This window comes from Alligator mississippiensis, chromosome 2, assembly GCF_030867095.1.
Source record: "Alligator mississippiensis isolate rAllMis1 chromosome 2, rAllMis1, whole genome shotgun sequence".
Lineage (NCBI taxonomy): Eukaryota > Metazoa > Chordata > Crocodylia > Alligatoridae > Alligator > Alligator mississippiensis.
Window position 1 is genome coordinate 162,789,559 of NC_081825.1, and position 20,550 is coordinate 162,810,108.

Sequence of the window (20,550 nt, forward strand, 5' to 3'; positions counted from 1 at the left end):
ATCCAGCTGGGTAACTCCCAGAATGATCTCCCTCTGCTCCCTTCCCCCTCTCCCACTCTGAAAACAGCACCAGGAGTAGTGCTGGGCTGCATCAGCTAAGCCCTGGTCCCAGCAAGCACAGACAGAAGTTACTAAGGGCACTTCATTTTGGAGCACCTTCATCTGAACCCTCAGGCATCTTCAGTATAATCTCATACAGTACCATCTCTTGTGTTAAAGACTGTCTTATTTTTGTGACACACAAAAAAATGTACCCTTTCTCATACAACCTTTGCATATGTACACTCCTAAAACACACATCACACTGTTTGTTCATCCATGCACCTCTCCCTTGGACATTTAGCTGTTCTCTCCAAGCTCCATCTATGTTGTACTTTCCTAACTGGGAAGATAATTTTGTATGACCAGCCACACTAGATCAGCATACTCCCCTTTCTGTCTTTCATCAGTCACCTCCCTCCATACCTTTTTCACTTATCCTTCTGCAAGGTCCTTCACCAGTGCCATCCTGTCTCTCTCACACAATATTTGGCATCCTCTTACAATCTTTCAGGACCTCCAGCCCCATCTCTCCTATTTTGTGCATCCTTATAAAACTTTCCATCCTTATGTAATGAACATGAGGTTGCCATGCCAATGGTTTCTTGCAAGAGCCCGCGTACATTCCCCATCTTCTCAAGATCATACCTGCCAAAAATTGGCTAAAGCATGTTGCTTTCCCTGCCCACTTTGTTGCTCTTTACACACTTCATTTATGTAGTTTGCGTAAACAAACAACTCTATGTCTGGCATCACACATCCCCCCATCTCTCTTGCTTTATACAGTTCCATTCTGGCTAGCCTTGCTCTTTTCACTTTCCAAAAGAACACGCATACTTCCCTTTGCACTTAGGCTCAGCAATGAGAATGCACTTCCCTTTACACTCACTAGCACCATGACTGAAAGAGACTTGGAGGTCATGATTGATCACAAGATGAATATGAGCCACCAATGCAATAACAAAGCCAATAAAACCCTGGCTTTCATCTACCAGTGCATCTCAAACAAGACCCAAGACGTTATCCTCGCACTTTACATGGCCTTGGTGAGGCTGCAGCTGGAGTACTGCATCCAATTCTGGGCTCCACACTTTTAAAAGGATGTGGAGAAGCTTGACAGAGTCCAGAGAAGAGGCACGTGCATAATCAGAGGTCAAGAAAAGCAGACCTTATGAGGAGATGTTGAAAGGCATAGAACTTTTCAGCCTGGAGAAGCAAAGGCTCAGGGGGCATTTGGTGGCACCCTATAAGTACATCTGGGAAAATGTTTGTTCACCAGGGCACCCCAAGAGAAGACAAGGTCAAACGGTCACAAACTGCTGGAAGACCATTTCAGACTGGACATAAGAAAAAAATTCTTTACTATCCAAGTCTCCAGAGCCTTGAATAGATTCCCCCAGAAGTGATGCAAGCACCTACTCTGGACACATTCAAGAAGTGTTTGAATGATAATCTTGCTGGGGTCATCTGACCAGGAGAAACTGGTTCATTCTTTTCCCAACGTTTCCTTGTTAAGACACTTCTGACATGAACCAGTGCTATTATCAGTGCTCTTGTGTTTGCTTTAACTGAGTGCACCTATCCCTTTAAGGCTATTCACTGCTGCTGCTTACTCGACTACACTCCCTCCCCCACTTGCATGCTGGTTGCTTTTGGAAGCTGCTTGATTGCTTTTGCACCCAGGAAGCCTTCCACTTTCCTGCTTCCCCAGCATTTCCCCCCTCACACGCTCCACTTTGGGCTAGAGCCTAGGGACATTAGCAGCGTGAAACTTTACTCCAGCTCTGATTCCAACTTATTCCCTTCATTTCCATGTTTCTTTTTCCTGATTGTCTTCCCCTGCATTTTTCTCTTTTCTCCAACTAAGTCCCAGGCTCTGTTCTTTCCAGCCCATAAAGATTTTTATTTTAAAGAATTTTTTTGTGTTCCAAGCCAAATCAGCCAAATCAAGTGCAAATCCATGAGTCAGTCCAGAGCCATATGTGCCGGCCCAAGCCCAGAGTCTCGGGGTTCAGATGCCCCCAAGTTTCGCCTGCTGTCAGCCATATGGCCGCAGGAGCCAACTAGGGAGGAGCCTCCCCTTTCCATAAAGTGAGCTTTAAGCCCCAGCACCTCGGTGGGTATTAAACCATGCCAAAAGAACAGTTATCCCTGGGAACACTTAAGGAAAACTGCCTTTGTGGCCCCAGATTTTTTTTATTTTATGGGAAAAAAAATAAATAAAAGAAAAAAATATATATATAACTTTATGTATATATATCCTCTGTCATGAACTTTCCATCACACACATCAAACCGCATTAAGAAACCTGTACACCCATTACAATAAACACACCCACTCCCCTGTGCCCCCATGCACTCACTCACTGCCTTTCCCTAACCCAATCACAGTTCCTTAGTCCAAGCCCCTGTTGGGGTTTACAGTCTCAGTTCATTCACAGTCCTTGTCACTGTCGATGTCGCTGTCACTTCTGCTGCTGCTGATTCTGTTGTCCTTCTTGCTGTCTCCAGGTCCAGTTGCATTGCTGTCCTCTGTGTTTTCCTTTTCCACTTCCCCTCTCCAGGGGTCTTTGAACAGCCTGTGCCACGTGTCCCTTTACCAGGTGGAGTTGGCTGTGTTTTCTCCATCCTCTCCCACCGATTTAGGACCTGAGTTCACTCAGAAAAATTTTAACAGTCTGTTTCCTTGACCTTAGTGTGTCTGTACAACGGGAGGTTCCTGCATTGCCACAGGGTGCTCCTGACGCAGGACATAAACTGGTTGAAGCAGGTTGTCTGGGACCCCTGATGTTTAGTCAGGTGTCACAGTGCCACCTCCCTTGTCATCAGCCTGACTCCTGTCACTTCTTGCAGGAGCCGACTTAACCTTTTCTCAAACTCCCTTAGCATAGAGGCAGAGCCACAGGAGAGTGGGGAGGCATTGTTTGTTTGTTTTATTTTTGTTTTTTAATTTGTATCCCAGGCCAAATTAGCCAAAACTAATTCCAAATCTAAGAGTCCAGAACCATAAGTGGCCCTACTACTGGCAAACATCCTCCACCCACATCTGGGGCTTCAGATGTTTCCAAATCCTTTGGTGGGCATCCTACTTGCAGACCCAAGCCCAGAGGCTTGGGGTTCGGATGTCCCTGAGTTTTACTTTCCCTTAGACACAGGCCCCCAGAGCAAGCTAGGGCAGGTGATCGATGGTGTTCCCTCAGCCTATCTGAATAAGATATATGATTGTGCCTACTGAGTAAATACAAGTACTATCTTGCTGTGGAGTTTTTCATGTGCAGCAATGTATGTGTAGACGCAAACCTGGGTGGCTGGGGCACAGGGGTGCCTTCTGGCTAGCCCCACACTAAAGCATCCTCGTGCCCTGGCCAGCCTCTCCACAGCATGTTGTGTTGGGGCAGAGCAGCCCCAGGCTGGCAGGATGACCTCGCAGGCCCCCTGCCAGCTGGGGCTGCTCCAGGGGCTGCTCCAACCCAGCTCAACATGCTGCAGTCCCAGGTGCATGTGTAAACGTGGCACCCACACGCAATAAACTCTGATGAAATATGCACCAGAGTTTATTGCATTATATTAATATGCATGTATAGACATGCTCAGTTATCTCAAATTTGCTCCTCATTTCCATGTATTCAGGGAGAGCAGGGTCTGACAGTAAGGAGGTGAGAAGTGCCCACAGGGAAAAAAAGTTGTAGGGAGGCAAAGAATACAGGGCTTACCTTACCCCCCAGATTTATTTTCCCTGCTGTAGCAATGAAAGCAGGACAAATGCCAAGAAAACTTCCAATAATTAGATTCTATACCTGGAAAATTATCTAATTATTGCAGGGTTATTTTATAATCAGGGTCGTCTTATATTCAAGTAAATACAGTAAGCATATAATCTGGGTGAATTAACTCACATATAATTTGGCCCTAAATTACTATATAGATTATATTTCTAATTGGCATTTGTCAATGCAGTTCTGGTTATAGGCAGGTTGCTTAGAACATAAATTCACCAGCAGTATCAAATAAAATAAATAACCCTGAGGAAGCCGTTTCCAGATTATAGATACTTATTCACCTTGCAGCACCTCCTCCATTCCTATATGCCAAAAGTATTGGATAGGTACTATTATGTGCATTGTCTGATTCAGGCATGTTCTCTTTCAGAATAATTATTTCAAAAGTTATATTATCCATATCAATAATGAATTATTTTTGAAGAATTATATAGTCATCGCTGCTATTTTATATAGAGAGGTATCTATATCTATATAGTCTGCATCTATGTGTTTCTAATGCAAGAAATCTGGAATTTTCCCATCTCAGACCTTATTTTTCTGTCTAAAATAAACTCAGGTATTTAACATCATTCATCACTCCTATCCTGACTATACTGTTAATTGCATCATGATGTTATTGTTTTCAAGATGTCATTACTGAGCAAGTTTCTGATATCTCAGAGCACAAGCAGATCTCCTTACCATGTTTCATGCCTTTATTACAGGCTTCAGAAACTAATTCTAAAGAATCAAATTTCCACTTTTTCTTCAGTCTGTGATCATTGGTCAAACAGATACAATAATCAGGGCCCTGAGTATTCTATAATTATATTGCTGCAAAGTTTTCTATGAAGTGTATGCTTTGCCAGAATTGTGCTCCAGAATCTCAGGTTTCATAAAATATGTTCCTACTCCTTAGACTTATAGAGAGAATCTTGAAAATATGCACCAGGGATAACACAATATAATGTTGTCTGCCTGTGTCTGCAGAAGCCTAGAATGATAACTCTGTAAGGTATGAACTTCCCTTTCCATCTCAATCAGGTCCGTGTGGATTCCCTAGGTCTGCATGACCCAATCACTTTTGATTTGTCCAGCATGTTGCAGAAGTCAGTATTTTTGCTGCAGCAAGGACTTCAATTTCCTATAACCCTACCCCTCTTCCCTGTAGGATTTACCTCCAGCAGCTCCTTGCTCTCCACCACTCCGTACGCAACAGGATTATTCATATTATAGCAAGCGCCCAAGAAAACTCTCAAAATGTTAACATATGGAAATGTAGGTCAGACAAACAACTTTAACTGTGTTCTGTAATGACACTGTGGGGAGAACATGGGGTTTAAACTAATCCAGAATTACAAACACTAAATTATTTTAAACTAGGGATGTCAAACTCATATATAAAAACCAGGAAAAACTGATAGACAACCTTCTTTCATAGGAAAAAAGGTTGCAACATCTTGTCTAAAAATAGTTTTATTGATGACTTTTAGCACCTTTTTATTTGTCTTTATAGAGGGAAGAACAAAGTATTTTCGCATACAACATTATCTCACTCTGTCATGCAATTAAGTCTACTTACAGCATATGAAATTATGTAACATAAACACAGAAAAGTATATTGCCAGATTCATCTTTACACATAGGACTACTGCACAGCAGTAGGCATATGCATCTTTCCAGTTGGCCCAAAAATTAGAATAATTTGTTTTCACTTACTTCACCCAGACTAAGTGTTTACTGCCAACTAAAATCATTTCAGAAAGATGCAGAGTGTAAAGTGGTTTTAACAATTTTACTTGGAACAGCTGGAAGAGTGATTCCATTTCTGATTACTCCAACATTGCAAAACTCAGAAGAAATTGCAAAGCCCATCATTGAAAGTACTTCCCAATCATGGACATTGTTGAGTGTAGCCCTGCCCTGGACTTTATTCCCTTAATGATGATCTCAGTTCCCAGACCTTCAAATATTGATACTGGCAAACAGAAAATAGAGTACAGGTGCTTTTTTACACAATTTTAGTCACAAACTGTCCATATTAAGGTGCCACTTAACACCTCTTCAGCCCCTATCTGGAAGGTTATAAGTGGTGCATGGGCCTTGCATTGCCTGTTTGCACAGTGTGACATGTGCCCACCAGAAGTGTAGGATAGGATCCCGCATGAAAGGCAATGGTGAGTCCAAGCTTGGTGGAACTGCTGCTGTCAGGCTGGGGAACTCCCTTCTCATCAGCACAGAGGCAGAGAAGGATCTCGGAGTCATTATTGATTCCAAGATGAACATAGGCTGCCAATGTAGGGATGCAGTCAGGAAGTCTAACCGCTCCTTGTCATGCATCCATAAATGCATCACGAGCAGGGCCAAGGAGGTGATCCTCCCCCTCTGTGAGACACTGGTCAGGCCACAGTTGGAGTACTGCATCCAGTTCTGGGCGCCGCACTTCAGGAGGGATGTGGACAACATGGAGAGGGTCCAGAGGAGGGCAACCCGCATGATCAGGGGGCAGCAGGGCAGGCCCTACGAGAAGAGGCTGAGGGACCTGAACCTGTTCAACCTCCACAAGAGAAGGCTGAAAGGGGATCTGGTGGCTGCCTATAAACTTGCCAAGGGGGACCAGCAGGCTATGGTAGTGTCTCTGTTCCCCCGAGCACTACCAGGGGTAACAAGGAATAAAGGCCATAAGTTGACGGAGAGTAGATTCAGGTTAGACATCAGGAGGCACTACTTCACTGTCGGGGCGGCTAGGAGCTGGAATCAACTTCCAAGGGAAGTGGTGCTCGCTCCTACCCTGGGGGTCTTCAAAAGGATGGTAGGCAGCCACCTAGCTGGGGTCATTTGACCCCAGCATCCTTTCCTGCCCATGGCAGGGGGTCAGACTGAATGATCTGCTTAGGTCCCTTCTGACCCTAACAACTATGAAACTATGAAACTATGAAATATTACTTCTGTAGTCTGGTTACTATATTGGACGCTGACAGACATTCAGGGCCCCGCTCTAACTCAGGGTGCTTTACATAAACACCCTGAGTTAGAGCATCCCCCCACAAGCCAACAGTCATTCACCCATTGGGTTGTGGGGGGAATTGAGGCTGCCTGCACTAACCCTCCTGGCCAGTGGAGAGGGACTGAAGTGAGTAGCAGCAGCTGTGGGGTAGCTATGCCTGGCCTGAGCTGGATGGGGGAGGAGGCGGGGTGGAATGAAGCCCCTCGCCCACTACCAGCTATCCTGGCTGGGGTATTGAAGGGAGCTGGGTTGCATCCCCAGGCACGGGGACTCCACTCCATTCCACCCTCCCCCCAGCCCGCCAGGTTGAGTTGGGCCTCTTGTGGGCAAGCCCAGCCTGAGCAGGGGTGGGAAGGGGCCAGGGTGGTATGCAGCCCCCTCACCTGGGGGCCCATCCCAGCTCCCCCCAATACCCCAGTCAGGGTAGTTGGCAGGGGCTGAGAGGCAAGAGGCTCTGTTCCATCGTGCCTCCTCTCCCATCCAGCTCAGGCCAGGTATCGCAAGCCCACAGCTGCTACTGCACCCTTCGCTCCCATCTTAATCTGTTACCTGACTAGGCAAGAGTTAATTTTTCTCATGATTAGCCATTTTAGAAGCACTCTGCAGCCATGCACATGTGTCAGGTCACAGATGTAGAGTGCTTTCAGGGGCCAGATAACACGAAAAATGTCACTTCCATCTGTGCCCATTATCCTAAGGAAGGAAGGAAGGAAAGCATGCAGGCAGGCTTCAAACAGCAATAACCATAGAGATGAAGAAGAACATATTACAGTTGTACTAGTAAGGACTCTGCAGAGCCGAGAAAGAAAGAGAGAGACATGAAGTCTATCATCCTGAAACTGGGGAGGTGGGTGGGTGTCGGCACAGCCTATGTGTTGGTATAGTTCTCGTAGCTGAAGCAGAATATGTATGCAGTGCACTGGAGTTGCGTTTCCAAAAACAAGGGGGCTGCTGCCATTCCCTTAGTTTGCTTTCATCACCATCTTCCGTAATATTTGGTGCAGGATTGGTGTGAAGTTCTATACTCCCCTTGGGGTCACCCTCTCCCCCTCCCTCCCCCATACATTTACAGCTTGCAACACAAGTGCAAATTTGAATGGTGCAAAGGCATGAAAACACTCTGGTATTTTTTCTTTAGTCAAATGGCACAGAGCCTCGCTCATTAGTACAGAGCCTGTCATGAAGGAAGAATTAATTTCATTCCTTGTTTTACTGCTAAACTAGTACACATACTGAACTCCATGGATACCAATAAGAGGGAGACAGGTGAACTCCAGTCTGAAATCATGGAAACCCTGAATTACAGGTTCTGTCTGTACTGCTGTCAGATGTGATTGCAGTGTACAAAGGCATACCCAATCTGTTCTTAACTACAGAGCTCAGATATAAACAACAGTGAAGAAGCCATGGCATGGACTTAAGTTAACTATCCTAGCAGGACCCCAAGGTCCTGGGCAGACCTACTTAGGTTTCAGCACTGTACCGTCACCATGTCAACTAGCTTAAAGCTTTCTGGGATATGCCTGTGCACTGATCACGCCTCCCCACTACAGTGCAAACATATACTTAGCTTTGTCTCTGGAATGTAGTCTCATTTATTGTGTTACACAAGTCATTTCAGTTTTCTGCTTTTGCTTTCCCAGCCATAAAGCAGAGTATAATACTTCTCCCTCTCACACAAGGATATCAGATGTCTAGCTATTGGTTAGAAATAATGTCATACAAAAATGCGAATATGATAGTGTGCTTATTTTATTTTCTGTAATGCCCTTCACCATCACGTCTGTCCAGTCTGTAGCTGGATAAAAACATGCCCCTCTCTACAATAACTTTGCAAATAACTGCTAGTAAAATGACAAACTAGTTGATATCACCTACAAAAAATTGTTAAGAGTTGCCCAACCAATGCAGACATGTGCAAAAAGTTTCTCCTCCCTAGAGTTTCATATGAAAGATCTGAGTACTTTTGTGGTCAATGCATTACTAACTAGTGGAAGTCAAGTCCAGGCATGCAGCTATACTTTATAGCTCTTATTAAAAGAGCTGCAGTGAGTAACAGCTTGTGCACTCTTAACAGTTCTAGTGGCAAACTAAGTACTAGGGGTACTAAAAGATTCTTAGGTTTCAGCATTACAGCAGTCTTAAAGAGTATGCGTCTTTATACTTCTCCTTTGTGCTGTACAAAGGCTGGCTTTCTTCCAGGCAAGTCTGACAGATCTCTGTAGTTTTGCTGTCATAAAAAAGCACTATCATTCATTACACACTTGTGGACCTTCTTCAGTGCTCGGCCTCTCCTTGTTGTGGTCACATTCAAAAGGATCCTGTCTCATTTGTGTTCAGGCAGTCTGCATTCAAAACTAGCACAGTGCTATGATCTGGAGTCACTTTAATATAAACAGACTACTACTTCCTTTATTCTGATTCTGTGCAGCTTCTTCCTCTGAAAAGAATAGCCTTGTTTTCTTGTCTGCTACCTTTGAATGATCCTAAACAGAAGGTAATCTACTATATTTACTGAAATATAAGATGACCCTGATTATGATGACACTCCCCAATAATTAGATTCTATATTTGGAAAAATTACAGATTCATTATAATTTTTCAGGTATAGAATCTAAGTATTTGAGGGTTGCCTTGAATCCCACCTCCCACTGCTATAACAGGAAAAGCAGTGGCTGGGGGGAGGTGGTCAGGTAGCCCTTTGCCCTCTGCTCTGCCCACTTTTTTCCCCTGCATTCTTCTTGCCCCAGCTGCACCCCCCCAAAACCCAGTTCTCCTTGGCCTCTGCCCATTCCCCCTTTCCATCAGTCTCTGCCTCTTCCCCCAAACTTCCCAGTCTCTGCCCCTTCCCTGCTCCAACTGCCTAGCCTCTGCCTCTTCCCCTGCTCCCCTTTACTGTCTGATGCTGTTTCACCCTGGAACACAGCCTGTGGAAGCTTAGCCCTTGCCTGGCCCTGCAGTAGTGCCAGCACTGCTGACTTGCCTAGCAGGACATTGGCAACGCATAGAGGGTGCACATGGGTGCACCTGCACCCCCTGAGCATGGTGGTGCACCCCCTGCAAAAAGGCACCACTGACACTGCCAGCAGCACCTGCAGGCAGTTGCCATTTGCCACACCCCATCCCTCACTGCCGGCACCGCCAGTGTCATCTGTGGGCGGTCCATGATCACCGCTGGCCACCACCAACACTGCTGGCGGCATCTGCAGGTGCTCGTTCACCACTGGTCAGCACTCCCCACCCCCACCTCCCCAACTGCTGACAGCACTGCAGCTGCCTGTGGGAGCTCCCCACTTACTGCCGCCATGCTCCTGCCACTGACAGCACTGCCGCTGCCTGTGGGGGCTCACCGTTCCCCACCAGCTTCCAGGGGTACGTGGCATTCATGGGGCAGGGAAAGGAGTTTCCATGTAATGCAAGTTCAGGAGAGACTCCAACCCCAGCCAGAGTTCAGCTGTACCTGACATTAAGGGGGAGGGAAGGGTTTAAGTGGAGTTGGGGGAGGCAGGGAACAGGAGGCTGCTGTGGGTCTGACTCTGGCCCTGTCCCAGGCTCAGGGCCAAAGTCAGAGCCACAGCACCTACCCCCCTTCACTTTGTATATGAATATAAGATGAGGGGCTCTTTCCCCCATGCTGATTGAGGGGGGACTTCATCTTATATTCAAGTAAATATGGTATATGGTTTTTCTTGGTTCTCTCTCTGTTTCTGACATTTCCAGAGTTGCTCTAACTGAAGTTTTATTTTTGCTTTATGTTTGCTGCTGGATCACCTCTTGCACTGTAAATGTTTTGTAAATGGTTCCATTCATTCTTCTGCCTTCTTGAGTCCTACCATTCCTTCAAAATTGTTTTTTCTTGAATCTTGAGTATGCCAACATTGTCAATCAGGCATTCATTTTTCCATAGCATCATTTTTGTACATCCTTCTTTTGCATAAACATGTTCAAGAGATGTTTCCAACATATACTGAGATGTGTCTCTCTTCCAATCAGCTTTCAAAGGCCTCAAATTCTTTTGCAATTCTGGCAGGCAGTGAGTTTGTTCCTGAGTCCCTGTTTGTGCCCACCTTCCTAATGTGATAAATGTTTTTGTAGTTTTTCAGCAAAAGGCCACCAGAACTCATGGTGATAATGAGAAGATGTACTCTGCTGTCAGGAAGCAAGGTATGAAACCTAATTCTGCTCTTAATAAAAGTCTCGAGTCTCTTAATAAGTCTCTTAATAAGTCTCTTAATAAAAGTCTGCTGTTTAATAAGACTGTGAGAGGTTTTCTGTGGGTTAATTTTAGTAGGGAAATCGATGTTAAATCATCCAGATATGATTATTCAAATCCCCAGTACTAATTTAGCTTTAAAAAAAGATCAATTAAAGTTACCTTTTCAACAAAACAGATCAGAGAGAGGCTTCATAAATGCTTTCCAGAAAGAAATGAATGGACAAAATAACTTTATGCTTTCCAATCAAACTTTCCTTATGGTGATTAAAATGGAAAATAGGTGTATTTTGCCCTCATTCTAACCTGCCCTATGTCAATAGTGAGAAATCTGAAGTTCTCGTGGCTGCTTTATGACTTAAATAAAATGAGTTGCCAGTCTGAGTCCAGTGGCTGTTGTAAGTGGCCACACCACAAAACCACTATCATAAGTTACTTCACTTGGTATGTTATGTTAGAACTTATTTTATTTAATGAGTAAGTGTGGAATGGAGACTGTATTATCCTACCTCTTCCTCTAGGAAATAGGTTCTCCAGGCCATGGTTACTGAATATTAGTTACAGCAGTGTGGGGTAAATGCACAGTAATGAGCTGTTCTGTGAATAAACAGCTCTCTCTAGCGGTATTAATATGTCACTAGTTTACTGAAAAAGATTATTAAAATATAGGAAGCTACTGGGAAATTAACAGCTATTGCTTTTGGTAATGGATCATTTTTTAGTTTACTTCTACAAAGGCTATTTGCATAAAAGTTCAAGTAATTCTGGGGGAAAAATATACCAACCCTTTTGCTAACTAAAGTGTGAATACACTTTGAATAAACAAAATCTGATTTTCTTCTGTCTTGTATCTGCTGTAGTCATTTATATTTATTTTGTACAAACATAAAAATTACCACAGATGTAAAATGGGAGATTCAGGCTCAAAGAATCCCAATATTGAGTATGTTTGAAAGGGAGTAGAGGGGCCACAATCATATTTTCTTCTTCATCAATATACCATATTTTCTCACATAAAATTTGCACCTTCTTCCCCCAAACCAATTGGTAGAAATTGCATTGCATTTAATATGAAAGAAATAAGGATCCCTATGAGTCCCAAAACTTGGCAGCAGGGACTTGTGGCAGTATTCATTGCCATGGCTCTGGGAACCCTGGCAATTAACATTACCACCACACCCCCACTGTCAAATTTCCAGGCTGGTGGCTCCCTGCAGAAGATAACCCTTATTATGGCACAGATTGGGGTGGTGTTCAGGGTCAGTTTGTGGCTGGACCTGACACGTATCCCTGGGCCCTGCACAGGGCTCCAAACCCAGTGCTCTGGATCAGGCCAGCATACAGCTAAGACTCACTGCGCCAGACTGGGCCCAGCACATGGTCTAAGACCTGCCATGCCAGATCAGTCTGTAGCCCCAGACCCAGCATGCTAAATCTGGCCAGCATGCACTGTTAGTCTCCGGGCCCCATCTAGTGCACAAGGCTGTCAGCCAGCTCAGGAGCAGTCTTGACTTCCTAGTTTGGCTCCCTAGCTACTCAGATACTTACTCAAACTAATATCTTTATGCTATCTTTTCAAAACAGGGTGTGTGCTTTAATTCTGGGGTGCATTATATGTAGGAAAATGTTAAAAGGTTACATAAAGAACTGATAGTTTAAGCACTTAAATTCTTTCTGTTCTCTATATAGAATCTAAGGTGAGATGACATGAGCAACAGTGGCTTTACACCAGTTTCCTGATTTGGGGGCTATTTCAGCACCCAGAATGAATTAAAGCAGCCTCAAGTCTGTTACAACCTACTTCCATCTGCTTAGAGACCCCAAATCACCAGTGCCCTTGAGCTGTGATGGTAGCAGCAGAGACCTTATTTTTTTCCCTGTCAGCTGCTCAGAATCTGGTTTTATGAGGCTACAAAGAAATTATAGATTTCTTCTTTTTTGTTTTGTTTTTGCTTATTGTCTGGCAGTTATGATGGCGTGAAATAAGTGAAACTCCCAAACAAATTCTAACCAAGTTATAGCAGCAGCTATTGAGAAGCATGGTACAGTATACTCCACTTGAGTGCATAGCCTCAGGACTGAAAAAAAGTGTGCGCCAGCCTATGCATATATTCAGACTTAATGTAACCAATGCTCATTACACACACAGCATTCTCAATGCTTCTGATACTTTCAGGGCTGGTATTAGAAATGTTGGAAGCAAGAGGAGGTAGCAGCCCTGAAACCAATTAGCTCTCAACATTTTTAAGGCATTTAACAAAGTAGCTTTTTAGTAGTTGCTTCCCCATTTCTGTGCTGCTAGCTGGGGTGCAGTTACTTTGCAAAATAAACTGTAGAGGTAAAAAATTTTATGCATCTAAGTGATTTGTGCACTTAATATGAGGATAATAAATGTTTGTTGTATTATAAGCAATAAACAAAAAAGTAGAACTGGCAATTTATTATGAAGCTAAATAAATTATGCACTTATCTGGTATATGTGTAACTGGAGTACACTCAATATGAATTTGAGGCCTAAAGAAAAAGGCCATTAATGGGATTTTGGGATTTGTCTATTGCTGTTCCCAGGTAATGCCACGGTCTATACCTCTGAAACATTGCCATTGCTATAATGTGTCAGGGCTTGCTTTAGGATTCTGTTGAATTTTACAATTAGTTAATGGTATGGCACGATCTCCAAAGAGGAAGTACAATATAAAGTTAATCTAATAAAAAAGTGAACTAATCAGTCAAATGGCAATGATTTTGAATGTTTTGTTCGCTAGAACACATTACTGCAAAAGAATTCAGGCAAAATGCCATGCTGCATTTTTGTATATAGCCGGCTATAAATGCATAAATGCAAAAAAAAAAAGAAAAAAAGAAAAAAAAAGAAAGAAAATAATAAAGGTGTATTGTTTTGTGCTTACAAAATTGCTGCTCCCATGCTCTTAATGAGAAATGCACTTGCATTTTGGAAATGGTTTAATAATAATTTGTGCTCTTTTTTTAACTTGATACCTATAGACAGAGGTCAAATTGATTCTCCCACTTATACCACATTGAGACACTGCATCCCCTCTGGGCAGGAAGAACTGATCCTTCTGCAAGAACGAGTAAAGCAAGGGACAATTTCTGTGGATGAAGCACTTGAGAAATTTAAACAATGGAAGAATGAAAAAAGCAGTTCAGCTATCCCTCAGCAGGTATAATTCTGAAGGCTTATTTTTGTTTTCTGGAGAGTTTGATCAAGAATTTCAAAAATAGGTGTCTAAAGTTTGACTTTTAAGTGGAGATTTAGGCATCAAAATAAGTGCCCTAATTTTCAAAGCACTATATACCCAGCAGTTTGCTTGTATTGCTTAGGACAGGGGTCAGCAACATACAGCCCACGGGCTGGAGTCGGCGTATGGAGTCACTGGATGCAGCCTACAGCCTGCGGAGCTGCTGCTTCCCCCAGAATCCCAGCACCCTTACTGAAGCATGGGTTCAGCTTCTAGAGGATAGAGAGCTGTGTCGCAGGTAGGAGGTGGCAGAGGAGAGGTGGCAGGGAGAAGCAGTGGCACTGAGGACTCCGTTTCCAGCTGCCCAGCCCTGGTGCAGTTGTTAGTTGCACCTGCACCACATCTAAAGAGTAGGGTGCTGGAGGAAGCAGCACCAACACAGACAGTTTTCAATTATGTATGGCTGTAGTGCAGGTTTAGGCAAAGCCCCCTGTTGCTGATATGCTGCCAAAGCCACACGGCCTGTGTTGAACAAGAGCTGGTTGTTCCAGCTGGTGGCTTGTAATGGTTGCTGGCCCCTGCTTTAGGGTAAAAAACCTTTTACATAGTTTCAGTGAAAGTAAGTTGTTTCTCAGCACTTAGGTACCAAGCTAAGCTGCCTGAACTTACTGTCAGTTAAGGACCTCAACTTTAGGAACTCTTAAATCTTTGCCTTGGTATGTTGATCACTGAAGTAAGCTGTCTGGCACCAAAGAATAATAACTAGGTATTCAAATCCTTCCCCAAATCATTAATCTTCTCTAACTGGAAAAAAACTGAATGTACAGAAGGGGAGGCAACTCCAAAGTCAACAGAGCCAACTAATGAAAGTTTATCTGTTTCAAACCTACCATATTATATTGGTATGATGTTTTATGTAGATGTCAAAGGGACAAATTCACAATGGAAATTTAGGCACCTTGCTTCTAATGGTATTTACAACCCCATGTCAAGGATTCAGGCTCCGCTACATACTACATGGGGAGAATTAGGGACTTCAGGATAAGATTCAGAACTCAGCACACTGTCCCTCAAAGACAGTGAATTTCTTTCTCTCCAAAATTGAAAGGGGAGGCAGGGGAGGGGCAATATTGTCTTTCAAAAGCGGTCTGAGGAGATGGCCATGGTAATACCTCCCTTCTACCCCCTAGCCCAGTCATTACAGCATTTACCTGGAATGTTTGAGCCTAGGACCAGGAGACAAGCCTCCTTCACCTGAGGGGAAGTTGAATCCACATTTCATACCATGTATCCCATAATATCCAATGGCTTTGGGGTGCTCCTGTTGACACTATTACACTTCATAAAAACAAAACTTAAATATTCACTGGAGCCAGTCTTCTCCTTCCCAAGAGAATATTCTAACCACTGAGTTATATTCATTCTCTTCTCCACCTCTGTGGCCCAAAAATTAAATATTGCATACTAATTAAAATGTTTTAAAAGCAAAGACCCATTGCAGAATACCCTGTAGTTTGTGGGAGGTGATGTTTAGGCACACTTGTGGGGGTGAGTGGTATAAGTTCAGCTCTCCTGAGATGGAGAAAGGACTGTTCTAACTACTCAGCAATTAGGGAATGGGGCGGTTTCTTAAACCCTTTTTATGTAAGCGCACATAGGGATTTTGCAAATTCCAGTCATGCGTAAATGTTGTCCGTAGATGCATAAAGAAGCATTTTGGCAAATAAGTCTCCTTGAGACTCCAGATGTGTACTATATGCATATATGCATCACTTTTCACTCAGCACCCAAATACAGCCATTTTTATATGCTGGCAGCAGCCCCTGCAAAAATGATCACCCGCACAACAACATGAAGTGAAGAATATCATACCCTCCAGATTCTTTAGGCCATGATTCTGCCATTGAAGTCCCATTGAAACATCCTTTTGATCCTTACTTTGAGATGAATTCACAGGTTAAAGTTTGTTCCCTAAACATTTAGTTGAAACAGAAAAGAATCAGTGTGCCTTGTAGGCAGCCACTGGGATTATTCACAGTGCATCTGTTTTAAGTCCGGCTGACAGAATTAGGCCCAAAGGTTCTTTCTGCTACACCTTAGTTCTTGGTTGGCCATAAAATGCTTATATCTGTTTAAAACTTTGAAGAGAGAGACAGCCTAAGGGCTTGTCTTACTGCTAAAATAAGCTGCTTCCCTCTTACCGCAGGGTAACTAATGTGTGTAAGTTATTCAAAGTAAAGAAACAGTAAAGCCAAAAAGACTCCTTTGTTTTAGCATGAGTTTACTTGCCAAGTCAACCTTAGTCAGTTTTGCCCATGGTAAAACTTAAGTGGCCTTGGTCTCATTGTAATTTTACTTCATGCTGCGTAGTTATCCCAAGGTAAAAAACACAATATGCACAACCACACAGTCTTTTAGGAAGTGAAGAAAAGCTGTATGTTACTGTGGATGTGAGAGTGTCATTATCTTCTAGCTCTGGGCACAGCATAACCTGCTAAAAGAAGGAACACTCCTTAAGGCTGCTTGGATATAAATGCTGAAAGTAGAAAGTTCCACCTGCAAAGCAGTATAGGCATTTTTCATAGCCCTTTGAAATGATTTTCCTGCTCGAAGAACTAGTTGTTCAGAATACTAAAAAGCCAACCTGTTCCAGCTATTCATTCATTATTTTTACAATCAACTCTAGTTATTGATTTCTTTTGTTGTCTTTGTGTTTGTTTCTTACTTAAGGAAAAAGTACGCCAGCTCCGAGACTCCATTATCGGGAAAAGAGTAGAAAAGGAAAATCTGTACGGTAAACTACAATTTAGTAGTATCTCAATACACTAAAGAAATGAGCTTTGGGATAAACATGCCAAGTCTGTACTAGAGGCCTGATCCAAAGCCCAAGTTGGTCTTTAGATCAGACCTGAGATTTGTAAAGAACATTTTATGGTTTATCTCACATTATTTTGATGTAATCCAAGACTTCATCTTTTAGGGTAACACCTGACCTGCTGACAATAATGAGAGTTTTACCATTAACTCCTGTAGGGCCAGATTTTCTCTACTGGTCTCAACTGATTAGTTTTCCTATATTCATTGTATTTCCCATTGTAATATCAGGATTATGAATGGTCTGTTTCCAGGAAACAGCTCACTGGATAAAAGCAGTCTGTTGATTTGTTTGCAAGTCAGCCATGAATACATGTGGTCTTCAAGAGCTCCTTTGAGTAATCTGTTCTCATTATTTGAGCTGTGTGATTGGTCCTTTATGTTACACAATATAGCTTCTGATTCATAATTATATAGCCTAGACCAGAGGCTAACACACTTTTAGCAAGAAGAATTTTAAAAGTGAGTGTGCATAAAATAAGTAGCTTTCATAAGACAGTTACTCAAATACCTAAAAACTGTACGTAAGTACTATGCCAATCAGATTTTCAACTGGAATTATTTTTAATGGTGTCTCATTAAAAATAATTCAACCTGCCCTGCTATTTAATTGTGACAATTAGTGTGGAATACTCAACTGGTGATAAAAATCTTTTTTAGATAGAGTTCAACACTGATAGCTTTCTGGAACAGAATCAAATTTTGAGAAAATCATTTTTCTTTTGAAATCAATCTGAAAAAGGTATGCAGAGGGTGAAAAATAGATACATTCACTCTAAAGCCAGAACCAGATTCATTCTAACTGTGCTTTCTCTTCCCAACAGATAAGATCACCATTGAACATCACCCACATGGTAAGCAATACTAGCAACATCTTAGCACAAATAACATCCCAGAGTAGAAACTACTGGACAAAAATGTAGTATCATATAGACAGTTAAGAGCATACAAAGTGGCATACTGAGTCAGACCAACGGTCCCTCTAGCCCAGTGTCCTGTCTCTGACAGTGGCAGAAGTAGATGCTTTAAAGCTAGAGCATTAAACAGAGAGTATATCTAGAGTGATCCATCCTCTGTCCATCACCCTACATGGTATCCACTATCACTGTTTCTGTTTAATTGCTATTAATAGATCTAGTGTCCATGAATTTGTCTTGTTCCTTCTTTCAACTTAAGAGGAAAGGTAGTTAAATCCAGGGGATTCAATTTTGAACCTAAAGGATTCAAAACTGAGTCTTAAAATTTGAGTCTTAACAGGAGCTGAGAGCACTGGGCCCTCTGAACAGATTGAGTGTCTGACACCCTTTACAACAGACCATACAAACTCCAAGTTAGCATCCAGAAATCACTTCCTTCCTAGGGTTGTTTTTTTTTAATTCAACAAGGAGTTACATGATATAGACTTCATGTTAAACTTCATTTTTGTGTTTTGCCTCTGTTTAGGGTCTCCCTCAAAAGTTCTCCTGTTCCCTCTTTTCAGGGCCCAGTTAATGAACCATACTTCCACCAAAAAGTCAGCAGAACTTTTGACATCTTAAGTGAAATTTTGTGGCCTGTATTATTTAGGATGCCACGTTAGGTGATCAGAATGGCCCCTCTGAGCCTTAAGATATGCATATCCTGTTATACTCTTTTATATCACTCCAGTCCTCTCTTTGGATTAGCATTCCTTCTGTTTCTGTAGTTTCTAAAGAAAGCAGACTAGACAGTCTTCATTTGAGAGATATGGATTGTTGCAGGATCAGGCCCTTTTAAAGCTCTCAGTCATGCACTTGTGTTTGGTCACAGCTGTAGAGCACTTTCAGGGGCCAGATAAGGCAAAAATTGTCATTTCTGTCTGCACATAGGGTGTCACCTGGGGTGCAGACAGAAATGCAGCTCCCAGCTGTAACTCAGAATGATATTTTCAAAGCATTTTGAGATATGTTACCCCAGACCAAATAGAAGTTCCCTTTTGGTTCAAGGGGGGAGGGGAATCTAGCTGCAGTCTGGGTGCCTGCCATTAGGTTCCCATAGCAATGCCCAGGGCTCTCTGCCAGTGCTCCCTGTATTCAGAATAGGAGAGGAGAAAGGCAGCAGAGGGAGCTCATTCTTGGGGCTCCCCAGCTGGTGCTGAGGATTGGGGTGGATGAATTGGAGCACCACCTCACCTCAGGGGGGGCTCCAATACACCCACCCCACCCTCCAGGGGGTGCTGAAAAGCTCCCAGACTGAACTCCCTCCTCTCCCTTTCCCCCCTCTCATTCTGAAAACAGCAACAGGCTGGGAGCTTCTCAGACAGAAGTTGCAAAAGAGGCTACATTTTGAAATGCCTTTGTCTGATACCTCATGCAATGAGGGGTCAGATTTTCACCCATTTTTGAAGCTGTCTGCAGCTGTGCACTTGTGTTTGGTCATAGCATAAAGTGCTTTCTGTGGCCAGATTAGGGGAAATTTGTCACTTCTGTCTGTACCCCAAGATATCCAAAAGGAAAATGCCAAGAAGTCAGATAGAAAGAGAGGCTTAGATGCCTAAACGGTTAATATGAAGCAGCTGACTACATTGTCTTCCTCTGTAAACCTCTCCTAGGGTTAGACATATAAGGTATTCAGTCCATTAGACCTTCTTGGCTGCAATAGTCAAACACCTCCCCCACAACTCACTTCCAGCTTAGGCTCAGTTATCTCTTACATTTTCTCTGTGTTTCCCTATGCCAGTGATTGTCTTTTGTGTGAAAGCATGATCTCTCTCCAGCTACGGATGGCCTGCTTGATATGTGGATTGGCAAGTAACATATTAGGCATGCTGAGAGCATACCTATGATTACACCCTGACTGGCAAGAAAGAAATCCCTCTTTGAGACCTTCATCTTTAGGCATCTGAATACCTATAGAAATCTGCACCCAAGTGCCTATATTGCTTTGAAAAAAAATTAGCTTCTATCACCCAACTACAGCCTGCTTTACTCCCTGTGTATACCTTCCCATAACTTAAATTATCCACTTTCATGTTCTAAAAATAACTGTGAAATGAATCAAGAAATTAGATATGAATCATGTTGATCTGAACTGTCCACAAGTTGTTACCTTCCAATGGCTGTTCTGACAGTCTTTACGGAATGAACTGTTATTAGCCCAGTTTTGAGTAGACAAGCTGCCAATTTTGATGGTGAGTTTTATGATGTGGAAAAATCTTAGCACCCTCTTCCCCAATTTTAGCATTGCACCAGGGATTGAGTGAGCAAGTAATGCTATCCCATGAATGCATAATGTGAGTGTGTTTGAAACAGTATTCTATTGTGCTTTGATGAACAGAACTCTTTTCCATGGTCTCTGTTTGCAAAATGGAAACAGTGAGAAGGCCAGATGGAAAACACAAAACATTGAAAATGAATTTATAGATTACGTTTAAAAGTACTAGCCGTTTATCTAGCTTTCCCTCCCACTGTCCACCCCAGTCATCACCCCATATTGC

The 20,550-nt window shown here is 42.9% G+C and overlaps 1 protein-coding gene across 4 annotated transcripts in view; it reads left to right on the forward strand.

Annotated features, from left to right (window-relative positions):
- BANK1 (B cell scaffold protein with ankyrin repeats 1) overlaps nucleotides 1-20,550 on the forward strand; it is a 372,972-nt gene that overhangs the window by 338,437 nt on the left and 13,985 nt on the right. For 3 of the 4 annotated variants that reach the window (XM_019488054.2, XM_059722345.1, XM_059722344.1), the window contains 4 exons: nucleotides 10,902-10,970; nucleotides 14,026-14,204; nucleotides 16,953-17,016; nucleotides 17,921-17,950. In XM_019488054.2, coding sequence (XP_019343599.1) covers nucleotides 10,902-10,970; nucleotides 14,026-14,204; nucleotides 16,953-17,016; nucleotides 17,921-17,950 — 342 coding nt within the window. The remainder of the gene's footprint in view (nucleotides 1-10,901; nucleotides 10,971-14,025; nucleotides 14,205-16,952; nucleotides 17,017-17,920; nucleotides 17,951-20,550) is intronic. The other variant, XR_009459945.1, reaches the window with a different exon arrangement.